General features: G+C 59.8%; 1 protein-coding gene across 1 annotated transcript in view; it reads right to left on the bottom strand.

Annotated features, from left to right (window-relative positions):
* The window catches only part of KAZN (kazrin, periplakin interacting protein), a 345483-nt gene that overhangs the window by 63271 nt on the left and 256802 nt on the right, over positions 1 to 25410 (bottom strand). Inside the window, exon 2 of the mRNA XM_004679336.2 lies at positions 16779 to 16970. Coding sequence (XP_004679393.1) covers positions 16779 to 16970 — 192 coding nt within the window. The remainder of the gene's footprint in view (positions 1 to 16778; positions 16971 to 25410) is intronic.

The raw sequence follows: 25410 nt of genomic DNA, 5'->3' as shown, positions 1-25410 counted from the left end.
CCGGGGGGGAGGTCGCCTCTGTGCCTCAGTTTCCTCAGCCATAAGGGGCCGCCGATGCAAGTGCCTGCTTGTGGGGTGTTGCGAGGTTTCGGTGTCAGTGCTGGGGCTGGAGCGTGCCGCACCCAGAGGAAAGTGAGATTTTTCTCTCCCCCCACAGTGAGGCCCACGAGGGGTCCTCGTAATCACGACGCGCGTGGTGAGCGCAGGGGCTGTGCCCGAGGCCTTGCTCGTGCGTTGTGCTAGTTCCTGCGGGTGGACAGGACGAGGCTGCTTCAGACGAGGCAGCAGGAGTGGACAGCGGCTCCGAAACTTGCCTAAGGGCTGAGCTGGGGTGCCACAGGCCCTCCTGAGGCCCCCCAAGCCCACCCCCACCCGTCCCTGGGGTCCGGGTCAGCCCGTGAGGCTCTGGGGTCTGCTGTCAACACCCAGCCCGGGCCCAGGCCCCCATGCTCAGCCCGCAGAGCTGGCCAGAGCCAAGTGTCAGGAGCCCACTGGTCATTCTTCCAGCCCCATTTCACTGCAGCCGACACGCTCCAGCTGCCTGCTGGGGACGGAGTAGGGCAAGTGGCCCCTGGCCCCTCTGCCCCGGACAGCAAGTCACTCATTGCCCAGCACAGACATCAGCCCGGGAGGGGAGGGGCCGCCTGAGGCTGACAGGGAGGGGGCGGACGCAGGCGGGTCTCCTGGGGAGAGGCAGTTCCAGGATCACCCCGGGCAGGTGACAGTAAGGGTGAGGCCATGAAGGGTATCCCAGAAATGCCGGGAAAGAACATTCTAGGCTGGGGTGTGAGTGTGTGTGTGTGTTGGCAACATACACAGCCTCTCTGCCCCCCACAAATGGCCTCAGGGCATCTGAGGGGCAGGAGGAAGGGGGAGAGCAGCGTGACCACTGACCAGGGAGGCTGGCGCAGGCGACATGAAGGGGGCCAGAAGGGGTGAGGTTCCCCAAGCTCAGAGCTTCCCATGAGGCCCTCCTCTGAAAGAGGAGGAGTCTCTGGGAAAAGCAGCCTTTCCTGGGGGTGTGGGGGACAGGCTGGTGGTAGGGGGGAGGGCTGGTCTCCCCAGCAAGCCAGCCCAGAGGGTGCACACAGATGCCCCAGGAGAGCAGCCCCTCTACAGCACCCCCTGCCTGGCCTGCACCCCAAAGCACGCTGGCGAGGCTACACCCCACCCAGCCAGTGTGGTTGGGGGGGCACGTCCACCTCTCCCTGCACCTCGGGGGCGGGGTACCTGGCTGCTGCCTCGCCATCTCCTACATTCACGCTCTCCCCGTAGCATCCCAGGTCCCCCGAACTGGGTCCCTCAGGGCGATGACTCAGCCACACACCCAGGATGTTAAAATCCAGCCATGAGAGAAGGGACCAGGCAGCACAAAGGAAGGTGAGTCACTGCGCTTGTGGTCTGGTGGGGCAGGTGCATGGGAAAAGGGGCAGAGGTAGGACAGGAGGGAGGACGGCGGCCGTGGCCTCGGAGGGGCGGCAGGCCCGGCTCGCGGCACAGGTCAAGGTGCTGGGCGCTGCCAGGGCCGAGCCAGCTCCGCTGCCGGAGACCGGAGACCGACAGGCCTCCTCCGGTCAGCGGCACGGGGGTGGACGGGGCCCACGCCAGCACCCGCAGGCGGGTCAGCCTCAGGGCAGCAGGGAGCACAGACCTGTTTCTTCTACCTCCGACCATTCTGGCCCTCTTGGGGGTCAGATGCTCCAGGGTCAGATGCTGCTCCTGCTTCCACCCTCCCCCCGCCCCGCCAGAACTGCCCCAGCTGCTTGGAGGACTCCACCAAGGGTCTGTAGCGTGGCCCGGGGGCCAAGAGGAAGCCGTCACTTTATCGGGCGGTCCCAGCAGGTGACCTGTAGCTGGCATTTCCTTGAACCCAGCCCTTCTCCCCACGACAGGACCCGGTTAATGGCCCCTGAGCTGAGCTGTGGATCAGGCACCACCCAGGCCAAGCGCCACCTGCCCATCAGCTGCGTGACAGCTGCCTGCACACAGGTAATGGTCAGAGTGGGGACAACCGCGTCCCTCTGAACGGATATTGCCCCACATCCGGGCGGAATATAACGGGGGGTTATTGGATTTTCTGCATCAGGAAAACCAGAGCCTGGGACAGCAATGCTGAGCGCAACATGTCATTACTCTAAGTGCGGCCGCCCCGTCTGTAACTGCAATTCCCTGCAGCAGGGCTGGGCAGGGCTGGGCAGGGCAGGGCAGGGCCACTGGGCGGCCCTCATTCCTTAAGTGAGTCTCAGCCCCCCTAGGCTGAGCCAGTGTGGGGTGGGGAGGGAGCCAGGAGGCCCCTGGGGACTCTGTGTCTGCCTGGCAACATGGTCCTCACAGGACAGGGGCGTGGAGGAAGCAGGGGAGTGGGGAGAGGCAGGAGGGAGCAGAGAAGGAAGAGGACGGAGAGGGAGGACAGGAGAGGGAAGAAGGGGAAGGGCTGGAGTAGGACAGGGGGCTGATGGCGCAGGACCTAGGCCAGAGGCCAGAGTAAGGCATAAACAGGCCCCGGAACCCACCTCCTGCCCTCACTCTGGACCCCCTGCCCGGCCCAGGAGGGAGCCCCCAGCTGGTTCCCTTTCCACTCACCGCCCCAGGGCATCTTCCTAACCCCAATCTGACCCAACACTCTGCCTAGAGCCTGCAGCGGCTCCCTGCTGCCCTCAGGCTGGAGAGGGAGCTGCTGGCACCAGATGCCCAGCCCCACCCCTTGTCTCCCCTGTCTACTCCGCCAGCTGGTGCCGAGAAGCGACCTGGCTGGCAGGCTGAGCCCGGGCCCCTCCCCGCCTATGCTGAACGCTGGAACGCAAGAGGCGAGTGGCTTCCGGGGCATCCTGGCCCCGCAAACGGAGAATTAACACCCGCACGCCTCTCTCCCGCAAAGGCCCTGAAGCCAGCCCCCGCCCCCCCCCGCCCCCTTAGCCTCCTTATCCTCGACCTCCAGCTGACCTCCAGCTGCAGGGCTTCACCTGCCCCCAACATGCTCAACTCACGCTGCCTCCTTCCCACCAGTCTGGGGTTCAGCTCCCTGCTCCAGAGAGATCGCCGGCCCTGCACCAGGGGAGCCTTCCGGTCTCCACCTCCCCATGTTAGTCCTTCATGAAGTGCATGGCTAGTGTTACCCTCTGTCTGTTCACGGCCTCACCTGGGCCACACTGGCCCAGGGGAGACTGACCCCTACAGGCTGCTCTGGCCCAGCCCCGGGCCGGCGTGCGGCCGGGGTCAGTGAGCATTTCGGGAGCGGCAAATGCCCCTGTGTCTCTGACACCTGGCAGAGGGCCACCACCGTGTGTGGGATTAGCGGAGTAGGGGAAGACGGTGCAGCCCCGTGACTGCGGAACCGCCAGCAACTCAGGGCGCGCCCAGCTGGCCCCGGAGGACGGGCAGCCAGGCCCCGCCAGAGCGGCCTGACCCGCGCGGACCCCTGTGCTTTTGTTCTGAGTGGCATTTCGCTTTCCTGAAGTGACATCAACGTGGGCGGTGACAGGTGATCCCCGAGAGGCCCTGAGACCCCCTGGTGAAGAGGCTCGGGGGGTCTCAGCTCCGGCCCTCCAGCTGCCCGGGCGGCCCTGGCTCAGGAGGGCACCACGCAGGCTCAGAGGGTGCCGGGGAAGCTGCATCAGCACTTTCCGGGATTTGCTGCTTTGGTGTTGAAATATTCATAGGCAGCAGCAGTAACCCTGCACACGAGTCTCCTAGCTGCAAGCGAGCACTGACACCTAGGGGCGCCTTCTGTGGGTCCTCCACGAGATGGGGGCTCCCCAGCCCCCAACCCAACTGGCCAGGCGGGGCACCCTCCTCCTCCATCCATCAGGAGGCTCCCAGCAGCTGTCGGGCCCTCCCTGGTCACCTCACTCTTTCATTCCTCTGCATGTATCAGCCAGCGGGTACCTGCTCCCCTCCTGATTTACCCTCTTTCCTCTCCACCTCTGCACCCTCCTGGCTGCCACTTCTGGGAATGGGGTCGCAGTAAAGATGGCAACTCCTTCAGGTTCATAACGAAGAACACGGGGCCTGGTTCACGGGGAGTGGGGGGGGTGGTCACGGGGCCTGCAGATGAGCCAGGAGAGGAGGGTGTGCTTGTGGGCGACAGAAGTGGGCAGGTGGGTGCTGTGGTCACCTTGCCGTCCCCTGTGTATACCAGGAGCGTCCACATCCCACAGCTCTGCTGACACCAACCCCCCCAGCCCGACCTGCCTGACACCTGCCCACCCGCTCAGCTCCTGACCGGCAGCCATGGCTGTCTGGGGTAGCTCTGGCTTGCTCCTGCCGCTGTGCAGCTTCTAATAGTCTCTATGACTCTTGCCAAACTCTCCTGGTTTGGACAATACACTACAGTGTCATTCCAGGCTGAACAGAATCATCTAAAAGAGGCGCTTACTATTCTCTCCCACTCCTACCGATCGAGTCATGGAGCGCTCACAGCCAGAGTGGGGGACACAGGGTGAGCCTCCAGGCTGCACTGGGGACACAGGGTGAGCAACTTGGCCAGGTGCTGGTGCTACTGGCCGCACGCACGCCCCGCTGGGCCTGGTCTCCACGCGCGGAAAAGGGAAATCGTGTGTCTGCGGCTGTGGCACGTCGCAGGTGTCGGTCAAGGATGCTCCCTTTCACTTTCAATTTTCTCCTGGGAACTTGGGCTAAACCCAGAGCCACAGGATGCTTCCTCTCCCTGGTAGAAACAGCTCCTAATTGCCTGGTCTGGAATCTCTGCAGGCTCTGCCTGGCCCCTGTGTGCAGAGCAATGTGGCAGAGGTGAAGCCCGTTCCTTTCGGGTCACCACTGCCTCCCTCCACTTCGCCCCCCCAAGCCATGCATCGCCTTACACTTTGGACAGTAGTGGAAGCTGCAACAGCACACACCTAGGGGCTGCCCGGGAGCACCGAGGAGGGAAGGGAAAGCCGCACACGGCCAGGGAGCAATGGCACCCCAGGGCAAGCAGAGCCTCCAGCCTGCTCAGAAGTCACCACACAAACTGCCCATGAGTCTGTAGGCAGCAGGGCACCTGCACCTCAGGAGAGCAGTAGAAGAACCCCCTCAGGTGAAGAGGATCCAACAAAAGAAGACGTCACTTGAAGAGGAGACCTGCCCAGCCAACCAGGAGGGCGAGGGGGCTGCTCGGCATGGTCTCATCTGAAGAGGCCGCACCCCCCCGCCCCACCTACGCGGTCATGCACCTCTAACCTGCCACAAGCTACCCATCACGTTGCCAGGTGCCTTTGATGACTGGCACATTTGCGAAGATGCTGTGAACCAGCCTTTTCTGCCAGCTCCTCATGTGAACCCTGCAGCTCTAAGGGTCTCGGAGTCAGAATCTCACTCGCAAGCCACACCCCGTGACCTGTGCCGCCCCCCCCCCACCAGCTCTCCCTCACGTGCTCTAGGCCGCAGAGAGCTAGAAAAATCACTCTGATTCAGACCCTGGCAGCGCAGTGCCATGCCCGAGAAGAGAAATTCAGTAAGAACCAGCCAGGGCTGGGCGTGGGAGGCGGGAAGAAGCCCCCAGGAGGGACTTGGCCTGGATCCAGACTCTGCCCTCAAGACACCAACATGCACACAGCAGGTGCGTGCTTACCTGAGGGTGGCTGGCACTCAGGTCTGCCCCACTGGGCTGGCGAGAGGTGCTGTCAGGAGCAGCCTCAGCATCCTCCTGCTAGGCTGTGAGCATGCTGGGGTGAGAGGGGCAGCCCAGCGACAGGCAGGGGCCCAGCCGGGTGACCCTGGTGGGCTGCACCATTGTGGGCTGGGCTGGGCAGCTGCCTGTCATTTCAAGGCTGGTAGCTTCCATCTCCCTTCTCCCAATGCCCAGAGAAATGTCCCCTGCATCTTGAGCATGCTCCTCACGGCCAGGACACAGTGGTTCCTAAGAGCATTCGGCTCCACCTCCGATTTTCCGGATGTGGTCTGCAGAGGTGGGTCAAGAAGAAACTTGGTCTCCTGACCTTTGACCTCCTCTGACTGCCCACAGCCTCTAGTTCACAGGCCCAGCCTGCACCCGAGGTCTGCCCACAGGCGATATTTACAGACTTCTGACCCCCTCAGCCAGCAGTAGGCTTCCCGGGCGGGCCGTGAGCTGGCCAGAACAGACCACAGGGCCTTGAGCCAAGCCACCTGCCTTGGTTTAAATTCCACTTCCCAGCAGTCTCTTTTCTGCCCCTCAGTTTCCTCACCTGGAAAATGGGGATGATGACCTGAGAGAATTCATAGTCGGTGCATTCCTGGCCCACAGACACGTTCAGTAAACATGCATGTGTTACATTAATTATAATTACATTAAAAGCAAACGTCGATTTTAAACCACTTCGGAGCCGCTGATTTTCACCTTGATCTTTTCCCTACCATGTATTTGGTCCCGCACTGAATTAGAACGCTTCTGTCTAAATCAGTCTGATTTTTATTTTTAGTTCCGTGCCCCCAAATGCCTCTCCTCCTTTTGTGTCCCCATGTGGGGCTGGCTGTGAGCATGAAGGTCTGTCCTGTTCGCCTCATTATTAGCGGCTCCTGTCTCAGCTGCCGACTAGCCTGTGCGGTCAGAGCTATTTAGGGAGCTGGGCTAGAAGCCCAGGCCACAGCACGTGTCGCTGGGGACCTCACTGGTCTCTGCCAGGTCCGGGAACGGGGGTTGGGGCCTTGACAGGGCAGGAGGGTCCACGCACAGCCCCTGACCCCCCATCCCAGCCAGAGGCAGACGCTAAGGCCGCAGGCGGGACAGGGTGCAAAGCAGGAGGCTGTCTTTGCGACACGGGCTTGGGGCGTCAAATATGCTCTCCACCCCAAATGCCCTCTTTTTTTTTTTTATTCTTAAAGATTATTTATTTATGCATACAGAACTGGGGTACAGGCCAGAGGTACACAGGGTGAGAGGATTCATCAGAGACAGAGAGGGGAGCAGAACAGGATGACCGATGAAGTACGCTGCTGAGGGGAGCAGCTGGCGGGCCAGGAGAGGTCTGCCGCGCCATGTGGGTCTCCTCCAGGGCTGGGATGGAGCTCAGCTGAAGTGGCTTCAGTCTCCCAGCACCGCACTTCAACCCGCTCGCCACCAGGGAGGGAGGGCCCGCCCTGCCCTCTTTTTAAGAACAAAGTCATCAGGTACACATGACTGAAATGAACTGTTGACACTGCACACGAGACCGCCTTCCCCAGACCCAGGCCGCCCTCCTTCAGGACTTGGTTGGTCCCTCTGTGAACCCTTGCATGGGTCAAGAGTTCGTGGCTACCTTGCACAGGTCGGGAATGCGCATTCCTGTTTCCAGCCCGGGGCTACTATCAGTGCAGCTGCAGGGACCACTGGAAAAGTGGCCTTGTGGCCTTTGTGTAGGCGGGTGTTCCCTCGGTGAGTCGGCACTGGGTGAAACGGCCAGGTTCTAGCTGACCCTATTCTAGAATGCCCATATGCCCCTCTCTGCTTGCTACCTCCTGACACACCTCCGTCATTGTTCACGGCCACTCTCCCCTCCCTTGGCGGCAAACGGGATTTGTGCCAAGATGGATGTTACCATGTTACTCATACCACAATCTTTCCATAGTGGGGAGCCGGCTGGCCTGTCCCCCACAGGGGTGGGGGAAGTGGTGCTAAGTGGCACCTGCGGCCAGGCCATCAGAAGCCTTGCAGCTTACCCCCTGGGTTGCTGGCACCTCTTTGCCTTCTCCCTATGCAGAAGGGCCACCCCTGGGTGCGCCAGGTGTCGGTCCAGCTGAGCCCAGGCACCTCCAAGGCACCAGGCAGGGGGTGAAGCCATCTTGGCCTCTCCAGTGAGACCCCAGTGGGGGACAATCTCCGCCCCGACTTCACTGACATCACGTGGCAGAAGAATCGCCCAGCTGAGTCCTGTCAAGCTCCTGATACAAAATCCTGAGATGTAAGAAAAGTGATTGTCCCACAAAAATTTAGGGACAGTTTATTACACATAAAAATACCTGGCACAGCTTTCTAGAATGTGAGCTTCACACGAAGTGGATTTTTTGGTCTGTTTTGCTAATAGATACAACCCAAGGTCCCAGAACAACGGCTAGCAAACAGCAGGACTTGAACACATGTTTGTTGAATGAGTGAGTGGGTGGGAAGAGTTCCACATAAGATTTTAGCACAGCGAAGAGACTTCTACTGACCAAAATCACACCCTGGAGGGTGGTAAGAGACCTAGTTCAGGCACGGGGCTTTGAGTTCAAACACTGAGACCTGTCTGCTCTATGCCTCCCCTGGAGCCTCAGTTTCCCCAACTGCAAAGTCAAGAGAACACCTGTGTCATGGGGTTGTTCAAGGTTGGCCCCAGGAGGTCCTGGGTCTGGGTCACTTTCCCAACCCACCCCACGTTGCACTGGAAGCCCACAAAGCCCTGCTTCCTCCTTTCTTGACCCACCATCAGTGAGCAGGGGCTGCCCTCCAGGACGGTCGCTCACGCCCCAGGTCCCTGGCCAAGGCCTCCCCTGAGGAGCCAACAAGGGCTGAGAAGAATCAGTGTCGAGACCCCCATCAGACTTGACCCCATGTCCACAGCTGCCGGGGGCCAGTGTTCACCCAGCCGCTCGGCACCACCTCTAGGTCAAGTCTGAAAGGGCCCTTCCCGGAGGACAGAGTGGCTTTCATCTTCCTGCTACGGACCTGGGGTCATGACCTGGCCCCACGGGGGAAGTGGGCACAGGGACCCGCAGGGCGACAGGCCCTGGTTCCAAACAGGCCTGGGGCAGGTGTTTTGGAAAGCAGCGGGAGGGCCTGGCTCTTCCCACCCCAGCGTCTGCCTCCTCTCAGCCACCTCATTCTCTGACCCTGATGGGAAGGGGTGGGAGGGTGAATGAAGATCCAAGGCTCAAGGTCAGCAGCCCTCGCCTGCACCTTAAATAGGGGCCTCTGAGGTAGCCGAGACCACGAGACTCCAGAGGGTTGAGCGGATGTAGTAAGTGTGGAAGGAACAAGGGGTGCAGAGGACACGCTCCAGCATCAAGTGGCCCAGAGGCCAGTGTAGAAGCCTTTACTCCCCAGGGCAGCCCCTGGTTCAGGCACGGGGCTTTGAGTTCAAACACTGAGACAGGGCAGACTAAGAAGGAACGAACATATCAAACTAGAACTTCATGCCAGAATGCCACGTCTCCCAGCCAGCGGTGCTCTTCCTCCTCCTCCCTCCTCATCCCACTCTCTCCCTCTCTTGCTGTGAAACCCTTGAGACTCTTGGAATCAGGGAAGTGTCTGCTCAGAACAGAGGTTTGGGAACCGACTCACCGGGGATCAACACTAGCCCTGAGGCCTCCCGGACGTAAGCTCTCTCATCCCCATTCTGCAGATGGGGAAGCCGAGGCCCACAACAGTCCTCATCTAGCAAAGAGCGTCGGGTGGATGGATGTGTTCCTGCAGAAAAGCACCCCTGGTTGTGCCCGGCACCATCCAGGCGCCAAATAAATGCCGGTGGAGAAGCATCTCTCAAAAGCACTGCTTTCTGTTCTGAATGGGGAAGCGGCTGGGCCCTGGTGCACATTTCCAGCGTCAGATATGCCAGGCGAAGCAAGTGGCGCTGGTGTATTTAAACAGCTAGGCTTCCAGTGATTTGCAGGATATTGAGAAGGATTCCCATAACTGGACGTCAACACAGAGGAAGCCACTGGCAGTCGGACTCAGGTGTGGAAGCAGAGGCCAGAGGGAGGGGGGCCCTGGGGAGGGCTGGGCCCACTGCCTCCCCACAGCACAGAGGCAGAGGGAAAGCCCAGGTGAAGACGAGAGAGAGAGAGGACGTCATCAGCCAGGCACAGCCGTGACCGAAAGCCAGGCGCCAAAGCGGGAAAGTTCCTCGCGATCACTTGGCTGTTCAGCCACCGGGATTCGCCTTCACACGCTCTCCACGGTGGGTCCATGGCCATGGCTGGCGTGAACTCAGCACCAGGGAGCAGGCAGGCTGGCTCTGGGTGGGGCCCCCACCCGCAGTCCTGGGGCCACCAGCCTAGCTCTGGGGACCCAGAACCCGTGGCAGCTTTCCGTATAGAAATTCAGCCCAGGATGATAAAACACGCAGAACATGACTAAGTCTCTGGTAATTAAAGGAGTGAAAGAAAGAATGGAGCACAGATGTGAGAAGGCAGTGGGAGCTCTGGTCGCTCCAGATCCCTCCGCCTGGGAGGGCAGGGCTTGCGAGAGAAGGCAGGGGGCGGAGTGTGCCGCATCCAGTGACAGCCACCGGCCACCTACTGCCCCCCAGGCCACATCTGCAATGGCAGTCAGGGCCCTGCTGGGAAGGAAGTGGGCCCCGGGTTCCCCTCCCCCATCCAGGGCCTAAGGCAACTCCAGAGCCTACAACTGCTCGAAGCAGGAATGTCTGTGACGGAGACTATCAGGCTGGGTGGCCATGAAAGTATTTGCCAGCCACCTTGGGTTGGGGTGCTGGGGGTTCCAGGCGTGCACTGGGGCCGGGGCGGGGCCCGGGCCGAGCAGCCTCGGAATCCTGTGCTCGGTATGGGGAAGTGGGAGTATTTGTTGAGTGAGCAAATTAAATACTAAAACACTGAATTCCTTCCAAGAGCTTGGTCTAGGGCAGGTGACTCATCCTGAAGCAGGAAAAAGGCCTCCGTGGCCTCACTCCTCGGCTCAGCAGAGACTCGGGCCTGCCCCTCACTCTTGCGCTCTGTGACCGTCGGCTTCTTTCCCTCACCAGGCAGCCCTGCTCTGGCTGCTGTGTCCTGTGGGAGCCTGGCGGGGGCCAGTCCGCAGGACCCAGAGGTTCCCCCGCCCCACCGTGTGCTCAGGTCTCAGGGGTCCCCATCTAGGGCTACCAAGTACAGGAGGCCCATTGCTGTGACAGACGACCACAAATCTCGCGACGTACAGCAAAACAAATTGATTATCTTCTCGTTCTGAGTCAGTCTAACATAGTGCTCATCAGGCCAAGGTCCACGTGGGGGCGGCTATGTGTTTTGGAGGAGGGGCTGGGGGCAACCCAGCTCCCCACTTCTGCCTCTTCTAGGTGACACCCCGTTTCCTTGGCGCACGGCCCCTTCCTCGTCTGCTGTGCTGGCAGAGTCCTCACAGCGGATCCCTGACTCTTGTGCCATCACGCTGCCTGCTCTGCCCTGACCCTTCTGCTTCTTCCACTTCAAAGAACGTCGTGATGGCCCTGGGGCCTGGAGTCACCCAGGACACCCCCACCGGGGACTCGGGTCAGCAGCCTTCACTCCCCTTTGCGTGTGATCTGTCACGTTCACAGATTCTAGGAATTAGGGTGCGGGCACGTGGTGGGAGGAGGAGACAAGATGCTGCCGGCCACAGACCCTGAGCCCATTTGGTGGCTCAGGAGGATGCGCTGGGCCTTGGAGGAAGAGGGGCCAGCAGGAGGCTGGGGGACACGGGCGAAGCCCATCTGGAGCAACACGAACAGACCCTCGCGTCCGTCCGCCAGACAGGGAGACAAGGCTGCAAAGACAAGGAGACAGAGGGAAGGGAGATGGGGGGACCCTGAACACCCTGAACATCCTCCTCCAGTGCAGAACCACGTGGCCCCTGAACTTGTGCACCCAGCCCAAGACTGACTGTGACCATCTCCAACACCCCACTAGTGCACAACTCGATATGGGGTTCCCCTGCCCACCGTCTGCCCCAGACGGTCCTGCTGCCTTTGTTCAAGCTCGTCCCCCTGCAGCAAAGCCCTCTGTCCCTGCCAGCATCACCCAAGGGCCCAGGAGGGGCGTGGCTGCAGGTACTGCCCGGAATCCTGCCCCATCTGCAGCCACCCCACAGCCACCTCACAGCCACAGGCTTGCTGGGGGCTCGAACAAGCGCAAGTTCTCCCCACGTGGCCTACAGAAAGCGCTTCAGAGCGTCGTCAGCCACCCTCACCGCTTGGGATGCAGGGTGCCCAGCAGGTAAAGCCCTGTGCACCAAGTTACTATGATGCTCTGCCTTTTCTGTTGTGTCAGTATTTGCACGGTTGGTGCAAAAGCACCACAGGGTGGAATGCGCCACCCCAGCAGAGACCGTGGCCAGGTGAGTGACGGCGGTGTCCTTCACACCATGCCCTCATGGTGGAGGAATGAGAGTGTGACTTAAGTGTGCCCTCGGTGAAAGGGTGAAAATGATTCATTTCATTAAAGCTGCATCCAGGAGCACCGGTCTTCCAGCAAAGTGGAAACACACCGCGCTCTTGCTGCACACGGGCTGTCTCTGCTGTCACCGCCCTTGAGCGCGACGGCCACCTTCTCACAGACACCATTTGTACTTGAAGGAATGACTAACGGGCGCGCTGTGGGCCCTGGCGAGCCACCAGGCTGAGTTCACAGATGACGCGAGCGAGCCTGCTCCTTCCAGCCGGCCACGTTTGTTGCCAACGATAAAACTTGAGCTTTGGAGCAACGTTCGAATTTTGGCAAACTCGATCCATCACTATGACTCACAGCTTCTTGGGACTTACAAGACTGCCGAGGGGGCTGATGGTGATGACAAGTGCCTTTATATACTGGTCGGAAGGCTGTGTGGTGGGAGAGAGGTGATATTTTAGAGAAATCCTCAGAGGACCAGTATTTTCCAGGGGATTGATGGAAGTGGTTCAATTTTAAAAACGCCCTGTGTGGGTAGCAATGTCCACTCAGTGCAAACCAGACCAAGCACTCTGGCCTTAGAACAGGCCCTCCCTGGTGGCGCAGGGGTTAGCACTAGGAAGCTATCAGCAGCCACCGCAGTACTAGTTCTAACCCCAGCCCCAGAGGTGACTCACAGAGCGCAGCAGACCTCTCCTGTCTCCCCACTGCTCCCCTCAGCAGTGTGTTTCAGTCAGTCTGCCTGTGCAGCTCCCCGCTCTGTCTCTGGTGAATCCTCTCACTCCCTGCACCTCTGGCCTGTACCACAGTTCTTGTATGCACACATAAATAAACCTTAAACACACACACACACACACACACATACACACACACAGAGAACAAAATCTCCCTTGGATAAAGTTCAGACTCCAGACTGCAGAAGCCTCTTCGCAATTTGCCATTGGGTGAGTGTCCACACGGCACAGAAGCACCACCGTGACCTTGCAGGTCCCTATTTATGTGAGACCCGCTTTGCCACCAAAACAACAATCCCCAAAGGTGAGGAAGGAGCAGGTGTAAGAAGTCAGCCGTCCTCTCCCAAGAAGCTGGGCGTGAACATGAGTTGGGCAAAAATGGTGAAACAACCTGCCCTTGTGCAAGTCTGTTTCGGCAAAGACGGTGCTTTTTCACAAAACATCGTTTTGCTTGTGGGTTACTATTTCTAGTTGAAAGTACATGAAGGTTTAGACATGTTCTCAGTTTTAAGTTCTAAGATGGTAGACACCATGTGATCTGGACCACACAAACCAGTTCGTGTCGCTGCTCGAGTGGAGAGTGGTCCTGAGACCAGCAAGTTTGAGAAACGCAGTCTGAAGAAAATCATCAGATTGACAAGCACAGATTGTGGTGTTAGATAATGCTAATGTATATTTGCCATTCTAGAATGGCAAAAAAATGAAAAGAAAAAAGTGGAAACAGCTAAATGTCTAATAACAGGGAAATGGCTAAATAAACGATGCGCCTCCATTTGGTAGAACATTATGTACTCATTAAAAATTATGTTTTCAAAGAGTATTTATTGTTATGGGGAAATGTTCAACACACTCGACGTGCCATTAAGTGATTAAAAAAGGGAAGAAGTGAATTTTCATTATCGTCATTTCTGTAACGTCTTGATTCTCTGAGAAATCAATGAAACTGAAGGACCTGGGGAAACCAAGACACCCCAAAGGCTCCCACAGCTACAAGCTCATCACACGCGGGGGCCCCGGCTGAGTGTACCCTTAGGATGACACGCTTCTTCCTTAAACCACCATTCAGGGTCCCTGCCTTTAGGCTCCCGGCGAGCACAGAATCCTAAACCACACACTCCCAGACTCATCCCCCCAAGAAACAAAGGAAACTTCTAGACCCCTACTCTCCCCAAACTTGATTATTTTCATTGCTGTGATGTTGCAACTACAGGTTGATATTTTGGGTGTTTGCTTCAGTTTCGTATCTTCTCACATGCTGGAAAATTCTAGTTTCCACCAGCCCCAGAGGCTGTGGGTGACAGGGGGACGCTGTCTTTGGGGGCTTTTGCATTTCCCCACTGCAGGGACGCTGGTTGTTAGCAAGTGTCGGCCAACATGTGCCGCTGACTGTTGTCCTCATTATGGGCACATAAATCCCTTTTCATGGCCTACCCTCCTCTGCCCACATCTGTCTGCAATTTCCTCACGGCCTGCTGTGGCTGGGGAGGAAGCAGCTCATTTACGACTGTAGGCTGCCAGGCGGCCGGCTCGGGTGGCCGCCAACGTCCATCCCACTATTTGTCGGGACGCTGCCACCTTGAGTTGGAGGGAGTGAGGGGGTCTCAAGTGTGGACCACCCCTCGGGGACCAAGGGGCCGGCCCGGCCGCCTCTCAGCTGACAATCATTGAGTGCTTGCTCGAGTGGCACTAGGCATGGGGCCAGGCGCTTCCCTTCTCATTTATCTCACAACTATGAAACAGTTGCTATCATTTGCCCCAATTTTAAACAGAACAGGCTTGCTGTTGCCTTCAGCAAGGGAGCTGAGGTTCAGCAAGGTTGAGGAGTGGCCCATGGTCTCACAGCTCGTAAGCAGCAGAGCTGGGATTTAAGCCCAACCTGACTGCTCCAGGGCTTGCTGGCTCACTGCTGGCCTGTGGCCTCTTTCGGCCAGGCAGACTTCACCTGCCGCGGCCACACCCAGAGGGGTGGGGAGATGTAGTGGGAAGAGCTGCCATCTCTGCAGCTGACCAGCTCTGCGACCTCGCCACGCTGCGGGGCCTCCTCTGGGCTGTGGAGGGGGTGGGGCTGCCGCTCAAACAGTGCTGGAACCACCGGGCGGGGCCGAAGTCTGCCTTGAACGAACACCCACACTGCGATTCTGGCTCCTGTAAGGGCAGGCCCCAGGGACGGGTGTCTGGGACCCCGGGGAGAGCGCTGGCCACGGCCGTGCAGGGTGGAGCCGGAAGAAATAGCTGCACAGTGCTGCGCCCCGAAAAACAGGCAGGCGGCGGGGAGGTGGCCGCCACGTCTCCCCAGCTGCAACGAGCCCCTCTTTCCCAGACATCATCTCACTGGCAGCGCCTCACTGTCCCGTCCCTCAGGTCGGGAAACTGAGGGGCGGGCGTGGGCCCAGCACCGGGGAGTGGGTTTTCTCCTCACTTCCCAGCAAACACGGTGGGAGGGTTTTCTGACTGAGAATGTGGCAGGCAGGGCTGGTCCCTGGGACAGATGCTGGCAATGGTGGTTGAGGCATCATTTGGCTACTTCCTCAGGCAGCACTGACGGGTGCCGGAAGGTTCCACAGGCTCAGGAAGCCTAATGAGACCTGAGGACCTCAGCCGGCACTGGCCAGGTGGCTCCTGGGAGCCTCCTGATATTGGGGTGTTCCTCCTGCCTGAGGTGGGGGTGCTAGGAGGCCCCTGGGAAGCAGGGGTGCAGGGGGCTGGCAGAGGGCTGCCAGGCTGCTGGAGGCAGCGTGGCGAAGCGTGAGGGGGCTTGGCATGGGCAAGGGTCAGCGGGACCGTGACCCTTGCCCACTGCGGCTTAGAGACCCCAGGACTCAGTCTGAGGGGCCCCGCTAGGAACAAACCCCAACAGGAAAGGGATACCTGCCTAGAGGAGCAACACGCGCCGCTGAGGACTCAGGTGAGGGCTCGGCTTGCCCAGGGTTCCTGGTGGGCAGTGAGCAGGGTGCTGGGCAGATGCCCGCTCAGCTCTGCTGCCCACATGGCACCTCACACCAGGGAAGTCACCACAATGGGGTCGACTGACTGTCCAGCCAAATGCACCCCCGGGTATACCCCTAGTTAGACTTGGAACCGGGACACGGGTGTCCAGCTAACTGTTGTCCAGCACTCCTGCCATCAGGAGGATTGAGCTCTGGCCACATGATCAAGCCCTGGCCTGGGGTTTCTGCGTCCCCCCTGGGTCTCTCCCAGGCCAAGAGGAGCAGACACCCGTCAGCCCGAAATACTCCCTGGGGGCTGGTTATGGACAGGACAAGAGCACCCCTTAAGTCATGCTTTCTGGCGGCCCAAAGTCGCGGTAACGTTTTGTCAGTTTAGCTTCAAAAATGAAGTTTTCAAAGCGTGTTGATGGTCCTAATAAACGGATGCCACATTTTATTGCCTCACAGAGGGCTCAGGTGAATCAAGACAGGCCCCCAAGGCTCCCCCGCCACCCCGTTCCATGTGTCATGCCGAGTTCCCAGGCCCTGCTAGATGACGACCTGTCGCCCTTTCAGATAACCTTTGCGATTCTCAGCCCCACACAGTGAGGCCAGGTGGAGCCCAGGGGAACCGGTCACGCCAGTGGCCAACGTCACCCAGAAGCACGACAGACTGACCGCAGGTGATGATGAGTCCGTGGTCGCCTCAGGAAGAGACCGTGCGGGCAGGACACCCCCTCGCCCAGCTCCTTCCCGCGGCCCGGGCTGGGCACTGCGCTTCTAAGTGGGAGGTCCTCACGCCTCCCCGGGGTCCACCGTGGCCAGGGGGTACAAAGGGGGGCCGCGTGCCCCGGCAGAGAAGGCCGCACACCCACGGGGTCCCAGAGGGCAGACACCAACGGCAGCGTGGGGGCGGGGCCGGCTCGGTCAGCGTCCAGGTCAGCAACCTCCGCGACAGGAGGGACCAGCACCAGGGCCCCGCCCTGCCAGGCCCCTAAATCCAGCCCCGTAGGGACCGAGCGCCGCTCTGGGAGCCCCCCGCCCCTCTGTGGGTGCCACAGACCCACTGAGCTGGGCCCTGACCCCGCTGCTGTCACGCGCCACTCACCCTGCAAAGCTTCTTTGGCTCTGGCTAGCTCCTGCTCCTTCTGGGCCAGCTGGACCCTGAGCTCGGTGGCCGAGAGGATCTCGGAGGACTTGCCACCCTGCGACTCCTCCAGGTCCTTCGTCAGCATCTCCTTCATCTGCCGGAGCAGGTGCACCTCCTCCTGGAGCCGGGAGACCTCTTCCCGCAGGAGCACTGGGGGAGAAGGCACGCGTTAGAGGAGGGACGCTGGCGGCTCGCTCGCGCTTCGGGGGAGCTGTGGGGGGCTGATCCTGCTAGCTCTACACCGAGAGCCTTTACTGCGCGTGTGCAGGGAAGAGGCCCCCCAAGACCCCACTTTATCAGAAGAGCCCCAGCCCCGGCCCTGGGTCACACCCAGGCTGCAGCACAACCAGGGGCCCCTCCACTGACTGCCCGCACTCTCTCTGGGGCTCCCAGCACCGGGATGGTCCACTCAGCGGTGACTGGGCCCCCCCAAAGGGCAGGACAAGACGGGGAAGGAGGGCTGGCAGGAGGCGGTGCTGCAACAGGAGCCTGCCACAGGCCCGTCAGCTCTGCCGGCACCATCTCACTGGGTCCCGCCACGCTTATCCCACTTCACAGATGAGGAAGCCGTGGCTCGGGAGGCGAAGTGACTCCTGGTGCTTCAGGTCGGCAGGCAGCAGCACTGGGTCGAGACGCCCCACCGGGCCGACCCCAGCGCCCGTCTCCCGGCCGCACACGTGGGAAGAGCCCGAGAAGGCACCCTCAGCACTGCTCACAGAACACAGTCTAGAGGGGCTGTTGTGGACACGGGGGTCACACTTACACCTGGATGTTCAGGAGAACGGGGTCCCAGAACAGCAGCGGGACCACAGGCAAAGGTTTCTGTAACACCCAAACCCGACCCTTGAACGCCGAGTCCCAGGGATGAGGCCAAGAGCACCGAGCCCCTCAGCCCGGGGGCCCCTGGAAGGGCCCCAGAGGGTACATTCTCGGTCCTGCAGGCTGGCTGACAGCCACAGGCCTGCTCGGCCAGGCAGCCGCAGATGGGGTGACACAGGGGTGCCTGCAGTGGGCGGCAGAGCAGACCTCGGTGCTGATCCTCAGGAGAGCACATGCAAGGCTGGGACATGCACGTGTCACTGTCTGTGGCCCACTGGGCACAGGTCGCTGAGGCCAGCAAATGACCCCCTCCACCTCCGCCCCGCCCCCAGCAAGAGATGACGGGTTGACCCCCTCACGCACAGACTGGGACTGTCCACGTCTCTTAGCAAAACTGCAAAGGAGGAGGCTTACTTTGGGGTCCCTTTCCCCTGCTGTCACTGCAGGCAAACACTTCGGGCCCACACTGCGGGTCAAGTTCAGGGGTACAGAAAGGAGAAGGGTCCCAGAAAGTCTCCAGTGAACAGAAGCAGCACACAAGCAGACAACACAATGGTGGGGGGAGGGTGCATCTCCTCGGACATTTGCGATGGTCTTGGAAGATGGGAGCCCTGGGAGGCGGGAGGCAGCGAGGAGGAACAGCAGGAGCTCCCAGGGTGACCAGTGATGGGGATGAGGGATCAGATTATAAAAGGTCTTAACCTCGGCCCCTCTGTGCTTCAGACCTGACTCGCAAGGGCATGGCTTTCATCTTTGCTCTCTGCCCTACACTGAGTGTTTGCACCCTCGCCCCCTTAATTTAAAAAAAAAAAAATAGTTTATTTTTACATCACTTTGTGCCTTTTTCCATCTCAGTTGTAATCCCCTTGGGCTTCCCATCACCAAATCACCCGTGTGCCATCACCATAGTCCCGTGCATTTCCCTCCCCCACTGTTCTTGATCCCATTCCCCACTCCACCCCAATTAAATGTCTCTGGTCTAGAGCTGTTCAATATTATTATTTTCTCGCCGGGTCCATTAAACTCTTGCTATGAGCGAAACCATCCGGTATTTTTCCTTTTCTTTCTGGCTTATCTCACTAAGCATGATCCCTTCCAGCTCCATCCATGTTGCTGCAAAAGGCATGTTTCTTTTTTTTGGTTGCTGAGTAATATTCCATTGTGTATAGGTACCACATCTTTCTAATCCAGTCATCTACTTTTGGGCATTTGGGCTGTTTCTATGTCTTTCCGATTGTAAATAAAGCAGCAATCAACATGGGCCTCACCCCCTCAACTTGTGTGTTGAAACCAATCCCCAGCATGACAGTATTTGGTGGGGAGGCCTTTGGGAGGAGATATGGTCACAGAGGTGGAGTCCTCATGAATAGAATTAGCGCTTAGTAAAGGAGACCCCAGAGAGCTGTCCCGCCTCTTCCTCCACATGGGACAGAGAGAGGACATGAAACGATGTAGCAGGAGAGTCCCCAACAGGTACCAGATCTTGGGGCACCTTGACCTTGGCCCTCCAGCCTCCAGAACTGTGGGTTTTTTGTCCACGTCACCAGGCTATGCTGTTTCCTTTCTGCAGTCCCGATGGACCAAGACACTTCCTGTCTCTGTTCACTCCGACCACCTGTCCTGCCGGGACCCCTCCCCACTCACCTGCACGGGAAGTCTGTTGCACAGTAAAGTGTGAGAGGCTGCGAACCAACGACTCCCCATTTCTATTTCTATTACATGCAGGTGGAAGACAGTTTGTTTAGGTTTGGTTTTTTCTTTACGGGTATGCCTCCTGGGCTTGCTCAAACTGCCAAGAGGCAGTCACTGAAGTTGTTTACTATGTCTACACAGAAGACAGGATTCCGAGACACGTGGCTTCAAATGTAGCCAGGTCAGACACTGCCGTGACCTTGAGTGAGCCCCCCCATTCCTCGGGTCTCGCTGTTACATGCACAGAGAGCCAACACAGAGCCACCGATGCAGGGTTGCCAAATTTGCAAAGCCAAAGAAAATCCACATGCATAGTTAGATTTGAATTTCAGCTAAACCCAGAATGACTTTTTTCATGTAAATACGTTCCATGCAAAATCAGGGTATACTGATACCAAAAAGCTACCCATTGTTGATCCGAAACTCAAGTAACAGGATATGCTGTGTTTTATCAAGCTGCCCACTCCCATCCCACGGAGATTCTGGCACACTGAAGGGAGCCATCTCGAGAAAGGGTTTTGCCACAAAGAAGGTGCAGGCCCCAAACAGCCGGGTGTAGCCTCTCCTCCACTCCTGACGTAGGTGAAAGCCAAGAACAAGGTGGCACAGGTTGGTTAACAGTGACAAAGGTTGACAGCGCCCATGTGGCTTTTCAAACAGGTGTACCGGACACCCCAGCCCCGCCCTTGAGTTGGCCCTGAACAAGCAGGAGGGCGGGACCCCAGGTGTGGCATGGGCAGGAAACACATCTTAGAGACCAGGCTGGAAAAACGACTCTGCAAAGACAGGCTTGTCCAAGCTTCCCGACCACACCTGCCCTGGCTCACCTGATGCCACACACCCTCACCTGTCCGGGGGCAGAGGAGTGCAGCCTGGAACTACTAGAAGACTCGGGCTGTGGTAGACCAGCCTCCCCTGCAAAGTGGGGGTGATGGGGCTAAATGAGCTGTGTATAAGCCACTTAAACGTGCTCACAAGGTGAGCACTATGTGCCAGCATGCCACAGTCCCCTCCCCTAAGCCCAGAAGGGGGGGGCACCACATTTCTAGGGTCCTCCCAAGGCTGGAGCTGGAAGACGTGGCTGTCTGCCTCAGAGGGATTCTTACCTTGCTGTGTGACCTTGGGCAAGTTACTGTCTCTTTCTGAGCCCTTAGGAGAACCCACTCCTTACGAAGCTGGGGAATGTGTAAGTCCAGATGTGCCCCTGGGGCAGGGACAGGGGTCCTGACTCTACTCTGGAACTGCACTGCTCGGTGGGTCCCACCTGTCACTCGCCCGAATGGCCCATTCATTTCCCAGGCTGCACTGGTCAAAGTTCAAGTGCACACGTACAGCGAGGGCTGGACAGTGCTCATGGCACCACTCATGCTCAGGGTCCACGTTGGCTCCAGGCGGGAGAGGAGGGACATGCAATAGGGGGCTGGTGAGACCCGCAGCCTCACTGGCCAGGGGGGCCCTTAGCCAGCGGTGATGACCCAGCCCCGGGGGAAGCAGCCACCCCAAGAGCATCTCTGCCACGGAGACAAAACAGGTACCTCTTTGCCCACAGTGGGCAACCGCCTGCCCTGGGAGCTCGGACATCGCGGTGGGCTGGCTGGAAGGGCTCGGTGCCAAGAGTCCCAGGCTCAGCGCAGCTCTGGGCATGGAAGCCGGAAGTAAGTGTGGCCCGGGACACCGCCCTCCCTTGCCCCAGGGAGGCTGCTGGTTTCCAAAGGTGCGGCCCTGGGTGCAGGTTTTCTGGCAGACAGGTGAGATGGAGGAAGATTCCAGGGGCCGCTTTTCAAGGGCAAGGGGGTGGCAGACCCACTCTGAGGTGGCAAAGGCCCCCAGGGCATCCCCAGCCCTTCCCTGGTCCCTCTTCTTGGGTGTTCAAGACCAAGGCGTGCTTGGCGCTTCAATATGCCATGTCTCAGCCTGTCTGGCAACTAGGGCTGTCCACAGGGCCCAGTTCTGGAGCGGGGAGGTGAAGGTCCCTGGGCGGACTGCCCTTCGAGAGAGAGGATTTGCCCTTCCGTGACGTCTCGCCTGGAATGTGGGCCGGCAGCTGGAGCTGCAGCAGTCACCTTGTAACAAGCGGGCAGTGGGCAGATGCCAAGCAGGGAACTGCCCCTAGGCCTGCACAGCACAGTTGAGCCCTGCACCTATACCCAGTCCCAGGGCAGCGCCAGTGGGCAGCCTGGCACGGAGAGGAGCTGATGCCATGTCCCCAGGTCCAAGCCTCTCAGGGCCAGGCAGCTGCTGAAACCCGGCGGCCTCTGCGGGCTGTGCTGTGGCCGCTCAGCTGTGGAATCCAAGGAGCGGGACGAGGGGGGGGGGTGTCCACCCGGGGCAGAAGGGAGGCCACCGTGCTGGCTCTGAAAGGGCCGAGCCTGTGGCTTCTTCCAGACTGGACTTTGTGAGCTCCCAGGGCTCAGGCAGGAGAGGACTCGGGAGAGGAGGAAGTTACTTTCCATGACGTCACAGAACTTCCATCCATGACCTGCCTGACAGAGGCGCTGGGGGACGGGCGGCCTCTGAGGTCCCCAGGGGAGTGGCGGGCCTGTGGCCTCCCCAGCCAGCGGCTGGGTCAGTGAAGGCCTCCTGTAATGGCACTTTATGAGGTCAGTCTGCGCTCCGGCTCTGTGGCAGGAGACGTGCCTGAACTATTTCAGTCCTTACAGCAGCCCCAGGAAGCAGGACTTATCACCTGCACTTCCGCTTTGCAGACGGGGAAGTCGAGGCACAGAAGTCGGGGGACTGGAGCGGTTGCCAGGGGCCGGGCCAGCATGTGAACCTGGGTGGGCTCCCTCCAGCCCGCGGGTCTCAACTCCTGCACTACGTGCCCGCCCTGCAGAGTCTGGTGGCGCTGCGGAGCCCAGGGCCCAGGCAGCCCGCCAGGGTGGACGGGGACGGGGGGGGCAGCCCTCCCGCGGCCTGGGCCCGCTGGGTTTCCCAAGGGGAAGCAGGTCACAGCGAGACAGTTGTTCCCTGCACACCCTCGGCCCCCCGCAGGGCACGGCCCCCCACGCTGCTCGGAGGAAGGAAGCGCGCGGGCACAGGGGCTGCCTGTCCTTGCCCTGAGGGCAGGAGCTCGGCTCGGCTCTGCCTGTGCCCCGCGCCCACCCGGTGGCGCCTGGCAGCACAGCGAAGCGTGGAATGCGGCGCTGACCCGGCAGCGGTGGGACAGGCAGCCGGGGCTGTCTCGGCCCATCCACTTCCTCGCTACTTGACCTTTGGACAGATGACCCCTAAGCTTATCTGAAGACAGAGCCAGGACCAGTCGCCAGGCCTGTGGTAAACATTAAACAAAGCAGTCGCCTAAGTGGGAACATTCCGGGAGGCCCTAAGTGGGGGCATCATGTGTACTTGTCACAATCGTCACTACAGCGAAGGGTGTTGTGAGAGGGGCCTTGGCCTCGGTCACCGCAGAGTCCTGACCCGCCGCCTCCCAACCCGGGAGGGGGGAGGCCGAGCCACCCCGTGTGGGAAGCGAGGAAGGTGGGCTCTGAGGAGATGGGGCAGCGTGAGGTCGGCGAGTCCAGCCTGGGGTGACTGTCCCTCGCTGCCCGTCACGGTGGACATCTTGACAAACAGCCAGCATGCCCTGTCCAAGCGCACCCAACTCAAAGTGGATGCTTAATACCTGTGCAGGCTGCTGCACGCAAGTGATACCTCAAGACAAAAATAATCTAAACTGTGGTAACCTACTTCCACTCTGAGCCTGTTTATAGGTTCCCCCTCCCAGCCTGGGGCTCTGCAGGCCTCAGCGGGAGGCGGCCTGGTCTGAGCCCCGCCAATCCGGATGACGGGACAAGGGCTGTTGCCACACAGGGCTGTGTATCCAGAAAACGCCAGGCATCATGGCCCAGGGGAGAGGAAGTGAACAGGCTGTGCTGGCCCTGGCCACTTGGAGGCCACTTCCAGATGACACGGACTGTGCTTAACCGCACCCCCAGGGTCCACGCACCCTACTCCAGAGAGGCCGGCTGCCCTGCTGGACACGAGGTGCCTGACGCTGGGTCACAGCCTTCGTCTCACTGGACCTCACCCTCACCCCACCTGTACAGCACTGTGGTGACCCCGCTTGGAATTCAGACACTGAGGATGTGGGGTCAAGCTGGGCGGGAGGTGTGGTCTGTGGGGTCTGGAGCCTCCTGACCACAGACGGGTCCAGCAGCTCCTGGTGAGTGGTGATTGCTGTGAAGAGGGCCTGCCAGCCGCCAGGATCACTAGTTTCTCCATTTTCCTGGGTTCAGGCCAGATCTGGTGCAGGTGTAGCCTCAGTCCCTGGGGATGATGCTTGCGCTGAAAATGAGGCCTGGGATGCTCTGGCAGGCTCAACATGCCAACGCTGAGGTATCGTGATTCCTATGTGCAAAATCACTGAGTTTTGGGGCTGCCAGGCCCCGAGGCTAAGCAGTCAGTCACAGGACTGAATGTGCTAGTGTGTCTGAAGAAGCCAGTCCCCAGCATCAGAGAGGGGGTGGCTGGCAGAGCCCTCGGCCCGGGCAGAGAGGGTGTGTGAGGCCCCTCCGGGCCCTGGCTGCAGCTCTGCCGGGCAGGGGGAGCCCCTGGCCAGAGGCGGCCTCTTTCTGGTGCATTCCTGCATTCCCTTCTTCACGGTGGGTGGACACAGCAGACCTGGGGAGCCGCTGATTTGGGGACTGGCTCTAAGTCTCAATCCTAACTAGAGGGGGTGCCCTAATTTCCACAAGAAATTGAGGTGCAGAGAGATCAAGCAGCTGGATGAACCCTGGCCATCTGGCTGCAGGGCCTTTGCTGGCGATCTTCCCCCTGGCCCTCCCTCCCCGCCAGGAGGCCCTGGTGCTCCCTGGCAGGGCCTGCATAAAAGGCGAAACCTGAAACCCCCCTGGAGAGGGACCCTGCCTGCCAGGCCCGCGTCACAGAGCTCAGCCTCTTGGCCAGGTGACCCGGGCCTGGGTTCCCACAGCCCAGGACAGCCGGAATGGTGCAGCCTGGCCACCAGGGTCTAAGCCCCAGAGGGTCTCTGCATGCATGTATGTGACCGGAATTGCCGGGTTGGTACTGGACATACAGGTTTGCTGAGAGGGACCTGGAAGCACTTCCTGGGAAGCACAGCCTCAGAGACACGCCTGCACAGGCCACCGGGGGGCTCTGGAACACGGTGAGGGGAACACTGCTGCCTCCACCCCCCCCCACCACCACCCAGCGCCCCCCAACCCGGCACCCCACGCCTGGCCTCTGCGTGAGCAACTGGAAGCAGTCCTCATGGTACACTCTGGCACACTCCTGCATTCCCTTCCTCAGGGGCCCCCCGGCCCCCAAGCTGCCTGCATGGAGTCACCCGCTAGTCAGATGCAGGCCAAGAGCTGGGAACGTGGGAGGTTTCCACGTTCTCTGGACTCTCATCCAGGCGTCAGTCCAGGCATTGACAACCTGGGGTGTGGACACAATGCGAGGACATCGTCAAATGACGACGCACCGCTCCTCAGCTGATGACCCCGATGCCCCGAAGTGGCTCCCGGGCTTGGGAGAGCCGCCTGGTACTTCTCAGGACAGGTGCAGCGGCGTGGGGACATCAGGTGCCTGGCCGATACAGCCTTCGTCTTTTACTCCTATTTCACAGTCACTGTTTTTCCCTTGAGGTGCTGTTTAATCCATCTTTCCTGCAGAGATGCTCAGCACAGTTCTGGCCTATAAACGCCTTACAAGCGGACCTTCCTGGGGCCCCAACAGCCTACTCCTCTTCCAAAATCTCGGGGGGGGCCACGGCTCCCATGGGAGAGCTGTGTCCACCCAGCTCAGCCTTCGGACTCTGCTTCTCACCAGGGCCAGGAGGCTGCCCTCAGGCTTTCATGGCCCCTCACAGCCACACTGTGCTGGGCAGCTGGTGTGGGGACGGGCGGCTGGCCTGGGGGGGGGGGTGAAGGTCACCGCATCCAAAGTGCAGGAGGCCTCATCTTGGGGAGAATGAAGCTCACTGCTGGATGTGGTCCCTGTGGGAGACCCGGCCTGATTCGTACACCATGCCAGTTTGTGCGCCGTGGCCCTGGCCAGCCAGGCCAGCCAGGCCAGCCTCTGGGAGCCCTTCTGACAGCCAGCGGGAAGCCACAGTCCG

This window comes from Condylura cristata, unplaced genomic scaffold, assembly GCF_000260355.1.
Source record: "Condylura cristata isolate star-nosed mole 26May11 unplaced genomic scaffold, ConCri1.0 scaffold00008, whole genome shotgun sequence".
Lineage (NCBI taxonomy): Eukaryota > Metazoa > Chordata > Mammalia > Eulipotyphla > Talpidae > Condylura > Condylura cristata.
The sequence above is the reverse complement of the archived record's forward strand: the minus strand, read 5'-3'. Positions and strand labels throughout refer to the sequence as shown.